This window comes from Gopherus evgoodei, chromosome 3 (genome assembly GCF_007399415.2).
Source record: "Gopherus evgoodei ecotype Sinaloan lineage chromosome 3, rGopEvg1_v1.p, whole genome shotgun sequence".
Taxonomy (NCBI): Eukaryota; Metazoa; Chordata; order Testudines; family Testudinidae; genus Gopherus; species Gopherus evgoodei.
Window position 1 is genome coordinate 149,287,693 of NC_044324.1, and position 15,003 is coordinate 149,302,695.

General features: G+C 39.1%; 1 protein-coding gene across 3 annotated transcripts in view; it reads left to right on the forward strand.

Annotated features, from left to right (window-relative positions):
- FMN2 (formin 2) overlaps positions 1-15,003 on the forward strand; it is a 232,174-nt gene that overhangs the window by 118,178 nt on the left and 98,993 nt on the right. For all 3 annotated transcript variants that reach the window (XM_030556975.1, XM_030556976.1, XM_030556977.1), the window contains one exon: positions 9,802-9,863. In XM_030556975.1, coding sequence (XP_030412835.1) covers positions 9,802-9,863 — 62 coding nt within the window. The remainder of the gene's footprint in view (positions 1-9,801; positions 9,864-15,003) is intronic.

Below are 15,003 nucleotides of genomic sequence, written 5' to 3' on the forward strand. Positions count from 1 at the left end.
AACATGTATGTGATCTTGATTTACAGTTTACAGGGAGTTTTGTGATTGACTTCAATGGAACTAGGATTGCATACAAAGACTTTAGGTGATGAAGAATCCATCACATCCCTTAGTAAATTGTTCCTTTGGTTGATCACCCTCTCTGTTTAAAGCTTGTATATTTACTTCCAGTTTGAATACGATTAGCTTCAATTTAAAGCCATAAGCTCTTGTTATGACTTTCCTAAAGTGAATTTCTCTAGGTACTTACAGACTGTGATTAAGTCATCTCTTAGCCTTCTCTTGGGTAAGTGAAATAGATTGAGCATCTTAAGCCTCTCATTTTAAGGTAGGTTTTTCATACCTCAAATTATTATTATGGTTGTTTTCTGAACTCTTTCCAATCTTAAAACTTTATTCCAGTAATGATGTTACTGCATCATATACAGAGGGAGCCACCTGCCTACTGCTACTCTGTAAGGTCCTGTTTTATACATTCCATTCAAAGATTGTGCTATCTCCTTTTGACAGCACCTTGGCCTAAGAGCACATGTTAACTTGACTATCCACCATAACTCCTAAGTCCTTTTCAGAGTCGCTGCTTTTCAGGATGCAGTCACTGCCTAGAAATACTCCCATTTGATGATTCTCCATTAACCATTGAATTTTGAGATCTATCAGCTATCATTTAAAATGTGCTACATTTACATTTATAGTGCTATTTTTATTAGAATGTTGCTTGGTACTAAGTCTTAAGAAGTCTGAGCATATTGTCAACACAGTTATCTTTGACAATCAAACTTGACAGAGTTTGACTATAAGAACGAAAACTAGATGAGATTAATGAATAGGACATGGGATTGAGACTCTGGAGACCTGGGTTCTGTTTCTGGCTCTGCCACTGATCTGCTGTGACCTTGGACATGTTACTGCATTTTCTCTGTCTCTTTTTCATCTCCTACTCATTGTTTTTCTTGTCTATTTAGATTGTAAGCTCTTTGGGTCACAGGTTGTTGTCTCTATGCATATTGTAAAGTATTGGTCAAAGTGAGGACCTAATCTTTTTTGGGTATGCCAGGCACTACTGTAATACAAATAATAATGTGAAATTCTATTAAATGTAAAGGCAACATTTTAAAAATAAAAAAGGTAATACATATCATGAAGATGAATAGTTAGCCTGTATAAATTTCTGTCATGATATATCATTGAGGCAGAGTTCAATAGAACTAAAATGTAAATAGTAATGAGAGAGAAGCAAAACCCAAACCCCACAGCAAACCAAAACCTACATTTGGGAGAGCTGTAAACTCTCTCCTGCTTCAGGGCAGAGAATCACTGACTGGTGACAGTTAGGAAAAATATCTGCCATATTGGCAGGTTATTCCTACACTTTCCTCTGAGCCATTTGTTTCCAGGCGTTATTATAGACTAGATACTGGACTGAGCACACAACAGGATTGTGACTGTTACTGAATGGGCTGATAGAGTAGGAGCCAGAGCGGATTTTGGCCAAGTGGATAAGTGTGGTTTGAGGACACTCAGGCCCATACCCAGTGCTATTCCTTACACAGTCTGAGAGATCTTGTGCATGAGGTGCAGAATCCAAATGCATAGATTCTCCTCAGCTTGAGTCATTCATGCAGTTGAATTGTTCTGTATCTCTCTCTATAGCATGTTTATATATACAGATTATCTAAAGAACATATTCATGGTATGATAACAAAGATTTATTGGCACATTGCTAATGAATAACAATGCCATGAGGAACTTACACAGGTCATCCAAAATGAATGCTTGTACCAGGCTAGACCATCTTGTAGTTTGCATTTGTCACAAGGTATATAACACCTATTTCAGTGGAGTTTTTAAAAATGTAATTGACTGTTCTTATCTTTCTACCAGAAAAGGCAGGTCTGTTAATCACCACTAGTCCCACCCTTCAGGAAGCACAGAGACCCATGAAAACCTGCTTATAAAAATAATCTTATGTATGCATAAAAATTTCACCTAAAAATCCCTAACTAAACCTGTCCCTCTTTCACACATGCAGAAATTAGAGAGGGTTACTTGTGCTCTCTCTGTGCTAAGACTTAGATACCATTTCAAGGCGGGGGGGGGAGGTTGGGAGCAGGGCCGGCTTTATACTGATTCCCCCGAAAAAGGACCCGCGGCTAAGGGGGCCCCGCTCCAGGGGTCTTTGGTGGCATTTTAGCGGTGAGGGGTCCTTCAGTGCCGTGGAAGACCCAGAGTGGACCTGCCGCTGACGTGCCACTGAAGCCCCAGACTGCCCCTGAGTATTCCACTCGGGCCCTGTGGCTCATAAAGCCAGCCCTGGTTGGGAGGGATGATAATCCTTTCTTAGTTTATGCAAAATCCTGCCTCCTACCAATCAGTGTTCTGCTTCAGATTCCATCCCCAAAGACCAGCCTCCAGCAGGTTCATAGAGACTATTGGCTCAGCCACACACTATAATTTTAAATAAGTATAATCTGGTAACATGCCAATATTTGTTGACTCTCCTATATCCCACACCCAAGATTCTGTCACCTGGCAAACTCAAAGAAATCTTATCTAAACAATTAAGATAAGCAGTGAAGTGCTCTGTATGGTCAAATCAGCAAACCTTTCAAAAACAGAACTGAAATACAATCTCTCTTGATTAAACAGTCTACAATGGCAATCATGTTTGTATTTAAACATTTTATTCTGAAAGGATTACAGTGTTAGTCTCCCTTTTTTTTTCTTGCCTAGACAAGAAGGCGACATACTGAGTCAAACAAAATGTATTTGTTCTCGAAGAATTGAACTTACACACATTTTATAAACACATGGTATAGGTGTATGGAGTTAGACTGACTTAATCAGTAACTGCTGTCCTTAAACTTGCATAACTATATTTTCTTGAGATGTCTGTAGCAGAGCTGTTTGTTAGCAATATCTTTCTTTTATACCACAGTAAAACCCCAATATTAATACAATTCTAAGGTTACAGATTAGAACCCAAACCCGGGAAACGAAAAGCTAAGGTCAAAGGCTGTAACAATCTTAACCAATCCATACTATAGAAGAATGAATAGGAAAAACTAAGGATGAAATGCCCCTTCATCATAAAGTCCCTTTTTCAGTTGCTCATATATGTCAAATTAATATTTATTTTTTTTTTGAAATTTTCCATGGTTGGTGACTTCCTAGATATATATGATTGGTTGGATGTTTCTAAAGTAATTTTTGAATTTTTGAGTGTTTTAAAAACAAACACAAGTATCACCTAATTTTCTACCACATTCAAGTTGGGAATTTTATGCACCGTTCTCATTTCTTATTAAGAGTATAGGTCCCAATGAATCACTGCAACAATAAAGTGATATGCATACAATTCTAAGTGAGGCTTATTCTCACCTCTGCATAGTATTTGTATCAGAAACCCAATCCACATTACAAATTCATGTAGTAAAAAGAAAGCCCTTTCCTTAAATGGCTTAGTTTTGTTTAATAACAGTAAGTATCAGGTGTGTGCAAAAAGCAAACACATGGATAGTTATATGAGAATGTTTTCATGTATTTTAACTCTGTGCTTGGCGTAAGGCCTCATCTGCTTAGCTGTTATCAATAGTCATTGTTCTGCAAGTAGCACAAGTACATGTAGCTATGCTGTGAACTCTTTTCTTCCCCTGTTTATTTAGCACTCACAGTCCTAAATGTTGCATATCATATGCAATAGGCCAATGTGTGATGCCTGACAGCCCATGCTGTGAAACACAGCAACAAGCAACATAGTTTTCAAAACTACTTGTTCTTCAGGGAGTGAGGAGTGCAATTACTTACCCTAAGTGCTACTATTTTCACATGAGTTTAGTTCAGCTCTTGGGTTTTTCTTGCCAGTGTCTTGATGTTGCATCAAGTCATAGCTTTTTTTTTTCTTTTTTTCTTTTTTATAGCAGCAAAGGGGGCTGCTGCATTCTGTTTGACCTTCCTTTTGGATTTGCTTGGCTCTTTTGTTGGCTGGATGATATGGGCAGCTGGGTCCCATGTTGGTTGTGTGCTACTCAAGGAAGCAATCAGGATCCTGTCAGTTGTTCTTAGGAAGATGTGATTTGTCTCTATCCATGCTTAGAGTCTTGAGTTTGCAGTGTGTGGATATCCTTTTTCTAAAGACATCCATTAACTGAGGACTTCTATTCCAAGTTCCTATTTCCCATCTATGCTTAGGAAACCATTTTACTTCTTTCTTACTTGTAACTCTGGGAGGGCTTTGGTCATTGTACCCTGTTGCGGTTTTGTGGGTTTTTTTTTCTCTCTTTTGTTTGTAAACATTCCACTGCTTCAGTTTTTAGCAATAAGCTAGGTATCGATGTTAAAGTATATCTAGCAATGCACTGGGCTGTTTTATTTATTTTTAGCTATTTAAGGTTGCCTTTCCATATACTTTTATTATTCTTTGTGTAGATTATTTTTTAACAGCCAACTCAGTATTGCCATTGGAATAACTCTTGTAAGGAGAGGAAATGGTGTGCCATATACTAGCAAGTGTAATAGTCTATGAAAGTCAATGATAAAGTCTAAATGAAGTGCTTTGACCTTATTGAAACAAAGCATTTTGGTAAGATCATATTGATATTTCATTTTGCAGGAACTTTAAAACTTTCAATTGTTATGATTTGGGGTGAAAGAGAACTTCACAATGTTAGAATCTCATGCAAAATCCAAGTTCTGACCAGTTTTTCAAAAATATTTCTCTGACAAATTATGCAAGTTAGTTGCTGGTGAATTTAGATCCATTGTCAAAGAAGACAAAGGTTGGATTGCTATGTCTGCTAACCTGGTTGGTTTGCCCTGTCTGCTTTGTCTAGCACCTTTGCTTCAGTAGTATCTGGTGATTTCTGTATTTCTGAGAAGTCTGAATAATAGACTATAATGATGAGAGAGTCTGTAGAGTTTACAGTGAAACTATTCAGTGCTCCATAATCTGTCTGGGAATATGATGGGTTTATTCAAAATTTCCTTTTGGTGTTTTTCTTGTATCTCTCCACGTACACACTGTTTGCTGTCAAGATCGTTGATCTCATTGGTTATGTTTGGTTACATATTACATCTCTCAGGATGTTTTTAATTTTTTAAAGATTGGCTTCTCTTCTAGACTGGCTTCAGTATATATGGGAGAAGGTGTGTTATCTCAGTATAGGCATGGCAATTTGATTGCCTTTCTATACAGTGTTATCTATACTGTGTACTAAGCTCATTTTGTTTCAGTATTCTGTTGTATTGAAGACTCTCAGGTGGCTAGCCATCTTCACAAAGTAAGCAGTGTTATTTGTTGCAGCGTGTCTTTGTCCTGCTGTTTGTTCAGATGCTTTGTAGTCCTTGCTTTGAAAATGGTACACAGTTGGCTTGCTTGATGTTTTCAATGTATGTGTATATTTGCATTATTTATTTTACTCTTACTCTCCACTAATGCATAAATAGAACCCCTTCTATTATAACAGAGACTGTGCAAACATTCAGAAAGTCATGGTCCCTGCCCCAAAGATCTTACACTTGTTACATGGAGTTTTTAATCGGATTTTGACAAATAATAAGAGGGACTGAAGGGATGGAAGGATAGCAAGATCATACAGTTTTGCAGTGTACCTATGTGCATGCTTGGTGGCTCTGAATCATGTAAAAAAATGTTTTCAGTAATGTCATATATCCCCAACTGCTTCTCAACCTAGCTGTCATTAGTAATTGATTCATATAGATCTCATGGTGACAGTGGGTCTTGAGAACATGAACGAGAAGTCTTACAGATTCATTTAGGGAGTATGAGCCATACATAAAGGGCATAATGGAAAGAGACACTGAGACCTTTGTAGAATCAGAGAAGTTGGCATTCAAAGCTGGCAACACTGGCAGAGTAGTGGAAATGGGTAAGAAAAATAGACCAGATTGTACAAGCAGAGAGAGAGAGAGAGAGTTATGTAGGGCCTTGAGGTTGAGAATAGGAAAGGAGGAGGAGGATTCAATACTTTGGAGATTAGCCTAGGATTTGGAAAACATGGGTTGAGTTCCGGCAATGCCAGAGACTTACTGTGTGACCTTGAGCAAGTCACTTAGCGGCTCTCTGCCTCAGATCCTCATGTGCAAAAATATTCCTTTTCTGTCTCACAAGAATGTTGTGAGGATACATACATTAAAGATTGTGAGGTGCTGAGATACTATGGCAGTTGTTGTCATGCAAGTACTTTAGGTTCATTGATGGGACTAGACACTTTATTTTGATTGATACAAAACAAATAACCTTTGGATGAAAAGGGTAGGGTGCATGGTTACATCAGAGTGATGCATTGGGGAGATGTCATTGGTTGCTGTGCGTTGAATGGATTGAAGAGGCATGGAATCGGTTTCATGGAGGATAATGAAGAGGATTTTGCAATAGTCAAGACGAGATGATTTTTTTTGGTGGGAGGGGGTTATTGTGTGACTGTAATGGCTTATTAAAAATACTCTGCAGGATTTGATTTTCCTCTGACCCCACCCTCAGCTTTGTTTGCTGGGACAGTCAGATATCATTGTGGTACTGAGCACCATCGTGTCCATGGACTATGACATCCCTGTGAGGGATGCCCAAAGCCTGACACACTAGAACTATATAGTTCATCTCAGGCCCTCACCAGCCACCCAAGAGGAGTTGGTGTTTGTCTGTTTTCACTAGTGAGTTGACCATCATATATGGGATTTTGAGGGATGCTTTACCTCGCAATTCTAGACATTAGAATCATAAAATATTAGGGTTGGAAGAGACCTCAGGAGATCATCTAGAGACCAACCCCCTGCTCAAAGCAGGTAATGTTAAGTAATGGAGCTAGATGCTCAACTACAGTAGTTCTTCTTTATATGATTATTTGAGCTCATAAGTAGAGAATAGTATTGTTGAGGGGACAGGAGGTGTTTTTATGATACTCTTACATTATTCAATTTATAATTTTTTTTCCTGAAAAAAACATTTTAGTCTTTTTATGTTGAAAAAATCCTAGTGGGATTTTATAGAGTGATAAGTAGGTATGTATATATGTGCATGTAGGTATATTTAGTTTTGTCAGACAAGGATTTAAAATTTTGTCATTTTCTCTGGAGTGATATATATACATACGCAGACAAGGATTTAAAGAAATTAGCTCCGTGTGTGTGTGTGTGTGTGTGTGTGTGTGTGTGTGTGTGTGTTATAAAAAATACACACACACACGCTAGGAGCTAATTTCTTTAAATCCTTGTCTGTAGTCTTCTGAGACTGGTTTGTTTTAAGCGGCTCCCTGAAATATGCATGCTCTTCTGCATACCTGTTTTGTTGAAAGTACACAGACCTGGCACCATTGTGTTTGCCAGGCATTCTCTTATCTCAGGCAAGCATTCAAACAAAAGTGTTCTATTGCTCTCTAAGTAATCCATGGGTGATCTTAACGTTGTGGAAGAAGTCAGAACAGGAACTTGTGCCATATTTCTTAGTTTAGAAGCAGACAGTCTCTGAGGCGGGGGCAGGGGTAGTGGAAGATAACCATTGAGTCAAAGTGAATGACTAAAGGGTTGTCGTGTTTGTGTACAATATAAATACACTAACTTGTAAAAGCAAAAATCAGATACGCAGTTAAATGTAGGTCTATTATACACCTTGGTGTGTGTGTGTGTGTATGTATATATGTATATATGTATATATATAAAATAAAATACCCCACTGGTGTACAAGTTCAAACAATGTGTAGAAATGTGTAGGCTGCAGAATCTGAACATTTTTTTCTTTTTATTGATTTTTAATCCTTGATTCACCAAGATACTTCAGCCCATGCACATCTTTAAACATGTTAACAGTCCTATTGAAGCCAAAGGGATTATTTATGCTTAAATACGTGTATGTGCTTAAATACCTTGCTAAATGTTGCATTAAGAGTGCCTGTTGTAACATTTATTCACAGAATTAATACTGCAAGTGACATAAGGTATCACAATGTGGAGTATTAAACAAGAACCACTGTTGTGTCCCCAGGGAATGTTTGCCACCCTATCATCAGCAGATTTACAGGTGTATTTAAATTTCAGCTGTTAAATATGTATTTTCTTGTTTTGCTAGTTTTAATTAGACCTTTAATGTATTTGACATTCTAAAATTCTTAAATGAAAAGGGAAAATATTGGCATTCAGCTCAATTTTGCCATTATGTTGTGCAAAATTCTGAATATATTTTCACATCTTTCACTGCCCTCTACAGTACTACATTTTGCATTAATTTTGGGCTTCTAAAACATTTTAGATGGTGGGTACTTGGCAGATAGGGTAGGAGGAGCAAGGGGATATATAGGTATAAAATATTGTATTTGATATGGAAAAACAGAAAAGATAATTTTTATTTGGAAAGTTAGCACATAATAAGTTCCCATTCTTTTCATCTGCTAAAACTCTGTCCATACATATGCACTGGACCCTGCTCGTTTAATCAGGATCAATGTTTCTTTATTTATATATTCTTTTATTATACTGTAACTAAAATTAAGTTCCAGACCTGTAAGGGGAAAATGTGATGAGTCCCAGACACTAAGTGGTATCACTGAATGCCTCAGAGCAATGAGAAACAAATGAGTTTGAATTATATTGTCTGTAATCTTGAGGTGTATACACAAAATCACTTAGTGACAGTCAAGGACACTGATTTATAGAGGATCAAGCAATCAGATACTGGGATTCCATCACTGATCACCAGCCTGATCTCTAGAGTAGTTTTGTCCCAGGGTTATTCTGGCTAGCAGACAGATATGTATACAGGAAAAAAAAGAAAACAATCAAAGGACAAAATGGCAAAAGTTAAAATATTGTAGTAAAAGTATTTATTGTTACAAGAATCCCTGATGCATAATATTCAGAATACATGTATAGTTAGTGTGTGTGTGTGTGTGTGTGTGTGTGTGTGTGTGTGTGTGTGTGTGTGTGTGTGTGTGTGTGTGTGTGTGTGTGTGGAGAGAGAAAGCAAGAAAACAAAATTTAATTTGCTTTCCAATGACATGGATTGTAAACTTTTAAAAATAAAAAATGCGGTTTACCAGGTTTTAAATAATTCTATATTAATAAATTTATATTCATATTAATTTGGAATGATTCTTCACTGACCAGCATAAATATGAAATATACCTAGTACCTTTATAGTTTTTCCAATGATCACAGCAAATCAGTGCCCCTGTTTATCACATTTTTTTTTCCAGAGGTCAGGTTGATTTGAAATTGCTCTCTGTGTGCAGTTAAGCCAGATTTTTGACATTGAAAAGTTACAGTACGTATGTGGCACCAGCATTGGTTGGGAACAGGAAAAGAATATTTTGTATCTGTACTAAGCCTGTCAGCTTAGTGCATAGAAGATTTGACCCTTGTCAGGTGTATTGAAGTTAACTGGCTGATTTGTGGATTAACCAATTTAAGTCTGAAACCAACCAGCGACAGGCATGAGCTGTGTGTGTGTACAGATTTACAAATTGTTATAATGCTTTCAGTTAGACCATGAAAGTCTGATGTGAAGCTTATCTCTGATCTTTGGCTTTGGCCATACTCATGGGATCGTGTGTGTGTGTTGGGGGAGGGGGTGAATTCTTTAACACTTGTCACCTGGCTCTACCAGGTTCCTAGGCCACAGTCTTAGAAACAGCACTATTCAAGGCATTAATAAAGTTAAAACCCTTAAGCTGTATGACCTGTGGGATCATAAAAGCTATTGCTGGGTATTGTGTTCAGTGTGTCTTTCACTGCTGGATTATCATCTTGACAACTAATTCTTTTTCACTTTTTTGTCTCTTTTTTTCACAGCTGTTGTGAACTTGGACAACTCTGTGGTTGACCTAGAGACCCTTCAAGCCCTCTATGAGAATGTAAGTAATAGGAGGAGGCATAGATACATAGCATGCTGTAGTTTCATGTGAAGGTAGTTTTGGTCTGCAACAGGAACAACTCATTACTAAGCTGCACAAACATATTCTCTCTTAAGGAAAATTTTGTTTTGTCAAATCTAAATGAAAATTAGGATAAACAGTTGCCCTTTTTTAAATGGCAATCCATTTTGTAATGATCATTTATTTTTCAAATCAAGGATTTCATTTATATTCAAATATATAATTTTTGCCTTTTAATGCACTTGATACTATATTTGACAGGAATAAACATAAAATAAAACTGTTTTTAATAAATATTTATTCCTGTACTACACCTAAAACTTTTTTGAATGCTATATTTCATGGTTCTTCACTTTCACAGGAAATAATGTTTAGTTACTTTAAAGGAAAGGATCATTGAGACCTGTAAAACTCACTATAGTATACTGAGATCCATAACCATGAGATACGAAATAATTTGAGAGATTATTTGAAAACTATCCAAGATCAGAGATTTAAGAATTAACCAGGGTATACTCTAAAGCATCCTGGTCCCAGTATTATTCTGACTGTGAAAACAGAAACAGTAGAATCCAGCAGAGTATTTCTGACTTCCACTGCTGTAAAGAGAGATCGAGGGCCACTCATCCCTAGAAGCAGCAAAGAATCCTGTGGCACCTTACAGACTAACAGACGTTTTTGAGCATGAGCTTTCGTGGGTGAATACCCACTTCGTCAGATGCATGTAGTGGAAATTTCCAGGGGCAGGTATATATATGCAAGCAAGCTAGAGATAACGAGGTTAGTTCAAGCAGGGAGGATAAGGCCCTGTTCTAGCAGTTGAGGTGTGAAAACCAAGGGAGGAAAAACTGGTTTTGTAGTTGGCAAGCAATTCACAGTCTTTGTTTAATCCTGAGCTGATGGTATCAAATTTGCAGATGCTCAGCAGTTTCTCTTTGAAGTCTGGCCCCACAATATGCCAATATTTTTATGGCCAACCTGGAACAACGCTTCCTCAGCTCTCGTCCACTCATGCCCCTTCTCTACCTACGCTACATTGATGACATCTTCATCATCTGGACCCATGGGAAGGAGACTCTGGAAAAATTCTACCACGCTTTCAACAGCTTCCACCCCACCATCAACCTCAGCCTGGACCAATCTACATGGGAGGTCCACTTCCTAGACACCACGGTGCAAATAAGTGATGGTCACATTAATACCATCCTGTACCGGAAACCTACCGACCGCTATGCCTACCTTCATGCCTCCAGCTTCCATCCTGGGCACATCACACGATCCATTGTCTACAGCCAAGCACTGAGGTACAACCGCATCTGCTCTAACCCCTCAAACAGAGACCAACACCTACAAAATCTCCACCAAGCATTCTCAAAACTACAATACCCGCATGAGGAAATAAGGAACCAGATCAACAGAGCCAGACGTGTACCCAGAAGCCTCCTACTGCAAGACAAACCCAAGAAAGAAACCAACAGGACTCCACTGGCCATCACATACAGTCCCCAGCTAAAACCCCTCCAATGCATCATCAGGGATCTACAACCCATCCTGGAAAATGATCCCACACTTTCACAGGCCTTGGGTGGCAGGCCAGTCCTGGCCCACAGACAACTTGCCAACCTGAAACATATTCTCACCAGTAACTGCACACTGCACCATAGTAACTCTAGCTCAGGAACCAATCCATGCAACAAACCTCGATGCCAACTCTGCCCACTATCTACACCAGCGACACCATCACAGGACCTAACCAGATCAGCCACACCATCACCGGTTCATTCACCTGCACGTCCACCAATGTGATATACGCCATCATATGCCAGCAATGCCCTTCTGCTATGTACATCAGCCAAACTGGACAGTCTCTATGGAAAAGGATAAATGGACACAAATCAGATATTAGGAATGGCAATATACAAAAACCTGTAAGAGAACACTTGAACCTTCCTGTCCACACTACAGCAGACCTTAAGGCGGCCATCCTGCAGCAAAAAAAACTTCAGGACCAGACTTCAAAGAGAAACTGCTGAGCTTCAATTCATCTGCAAATTTGACACCATCAGCTCAGGATTAAACAAAGACTGTGAATGGCTTGCCAACTACAAAACCAGTTTCTCCTCCCTTGGTTTTCACACCTCAACTGCTAGAACAGTGCCTCATCCACCTTGACTGAACTAACCTCATTATCTCTAGTTGCTTGCATATATATACCTGCCCCCGGAAATTTTCACTACATGCATCTGACGAAGTGGGTATTCACCCACGAAAGCTCATGCTGCAAAACGTCTGTTAGTCTATAAGGTGCCACAGTATTCTTTACTGTTTTTACAGATCCAGACTAACACGGCTACCCCTCTGATACTCATCCTTAGAAGATGCGAACATCAGTATTACCAGAGCAAGGCCTCCAAATTCCCAGAGAGAGCGCAAACAGGCCTTCTGGTTACCCTCAATAGATCCTGGATGTCTGAAGGCATAAATCATTAAGTAGGGGAAATATTCTTGGTATTCCTGACCAATATATGCAGTTACTTTGTTCTCCCTTAACGTATGGTTTTTAAAATATTATTTTTTAAAACATGTAGTCCTTTGTCTTTTAAACATAAGCGGGCTGGACCATGCCCATTTATGAAGAATCCGTGGGAGGGTCAGGAAATTGTTTCAACTTGTGGTGTTTCCCTGAAATCATCTATCGGGCAGGATGAAGTTACATTAAGTTTTTAAGAGCAGGTTAGACAAACACCTGTCAGGAATGGTGTAGATAAGTAGTTCTGCTGCAAATGCAGGGGACTGGACTGGATGACCTCTCAAGGTCCCTTCCAGCTCTATGATTCTCTGATTAAGTATGGATGGGGTTTCCATACAGAGTAGACAGGAGATCTGACTCTCCTTGAAGAAAGTATGGAGATATGTTGGTATCTACAGAGGCTTTTTCCTGTTTTCTACACTTTTTGCCAGTGCTTAGTTTATAATGAAAGAGGTGCTGGGGCTCAAGCAATTAGGTGCCAGGGCTTACGCAGTGTTTTTACTTTCATAAAAGATATGCCAACCCTAAAGGTGCCAGGGCTCAGCCCCGGCAAGTGCCAGCACAAATTAAGCACTGGTTCTTACCCCTTACATTCCACTATGACAGCATGATTGTCACAGCAGCTATATTGCCACAGATATGTTCTATCTTAGGTATTTATATGGCCCCTGTTACCGTAGAATCTGAGCACCTTACAATCTTTAATCCACACAACAAACCTGTGAGATAGGGAGATGCCCTCTGTAATAGTAACTGAGAGACAAAGGGAATGCGTGACTTCCCAAGATCACATTGGAAGACTGTGACAGAATAGAAATTGAGCCCAGGTTGCCCATGTCCTAGGCTAGTGCCGTAACACTGGACCATCCTTCCCATCGTCGTCATCCTTTCTGTCTCTGCCCTAGCTGTCATAACTGTCCTACTCAGATCTGAACCTTAGAGTTCAGAACATGAGAAGCTAGCATGAGACATCCAAAGCTTAATTACCAGCTTAGATCTGATAGTGCTGCCACCAATCAGGAATTTTAGGGCCTGATACCCTCTGGTCCCCCCCAAACCTTCCCAGGGGACCCCAAGACCCAGATTCCTTGAGTCTCACCACAAAGGGAAATAACCCACTTCCCTTCTCCCTCTTCCCCTCCAGGTGTTCCCTCCCTGGGTTCCTGGAGAGATATACAGATTCAAGCTTCGTGAATCTAAACAAAGGGATTCCACCCTCCCTGCTTCAAGTCTTTGAAACACAAGTACCGAGAGATCTAATCTCTTTCCCCGCTCACCCAGAGGGTATGCAAAGTCAGGCTTAGTAAATCTAACACAAAGAGATTTTCCCCCTCCCTTCGTTTCTTATCCTTAACCAGTGAAAAACACTCAAACAGGTCTTAAAAAGAAAGCTTTATATAAAAAGAAAGAAAAAGACATAAAATGGTCTCTGTATCAAGGTGACAATATACAGGGTCAGTTGCTTAAAGGAAAAAATGAATAAATAGCCTTATCCAAAAAGAATACAATTTAACACATTCCAGCAACTACATACATGTAAATACAAAAAAACAATATAAACCTATTGTCTTACTATCCTTGTACTTACAACTGGGAAACAGAAGATTAGAAAGCCTGGAGATAGAAAGATCACTCTCAGAGCCGAGAGGGTCACCGAACCAAGACAAAGAACAAAAGAACTCACACCCAAAACTTCCCTCCACCCAGATTTGAAAAAGTCTTGTTTCCTGATTGGTCCTCTGGTCAGGTGTTTGGTTCCCTGTGTTAACCCTTTACAGGTAAAAGAACATTAACCCTTAGCTATCTGTTTATGACACTAGCCCAACACAAACTGTCTTCTTGCTCCATCCTTACAGAGCAGGAACCACACAAAATAAAGGACAGAATCTAGTAATTTTGAGAAACTTTCATAGACTTTGAGGCCAGAAGGAACCATCATGATGATCTAGTCTGACCTCCTGTACATTGCAGGCTATAGAACCTCAGCCATCCACTGCTGCAATAGGCCCATAAACTCTGGCTTTATTACTGCAGTCCTCAACTCTTGATGTAAAGATTTCAAGCTACAGAGAATCCACCATTTACTCTAATTCAAATTGGCATGTGCCCCATTGCTGCAGAGGAAGGCAAAACATAAACAGGGACTCTGACAACGCTGTGGGTTTGCAGGGAGAATGGTGTTGAAGACACCTACTTTTTCCTAGCTCAGTCTCCTCTCTGCTCTCACACCTGGCTTTTCTCACAAAGACAGCATGCAGGGGTTTTCACAGAGTCAGAATGAAGGAGTGATTGTTATTTTGTCATCCCATGAAATAATTTTGGTTATTTCAGTTTTCTGCCTTTCAAAAATGTTCTTTCTCTTAAAGAGTGAAATAATAGATAAATATCCAGTACCCTGTCATTTCAGAGAAAAAACATAAATTATATGCTGCCAAAATGTTAACAAAGTGTGTACCCTTCAGTGTTCCAGTTCATTCAGTCACATATAGGATGTTTTTTCTATGCCAAATATTATTCATTCTAATATTCTTCTTTCCCTCTCTCACTCACAAAAAATGCATCATTTCCATGATCTTTCCCTCCTTCTTA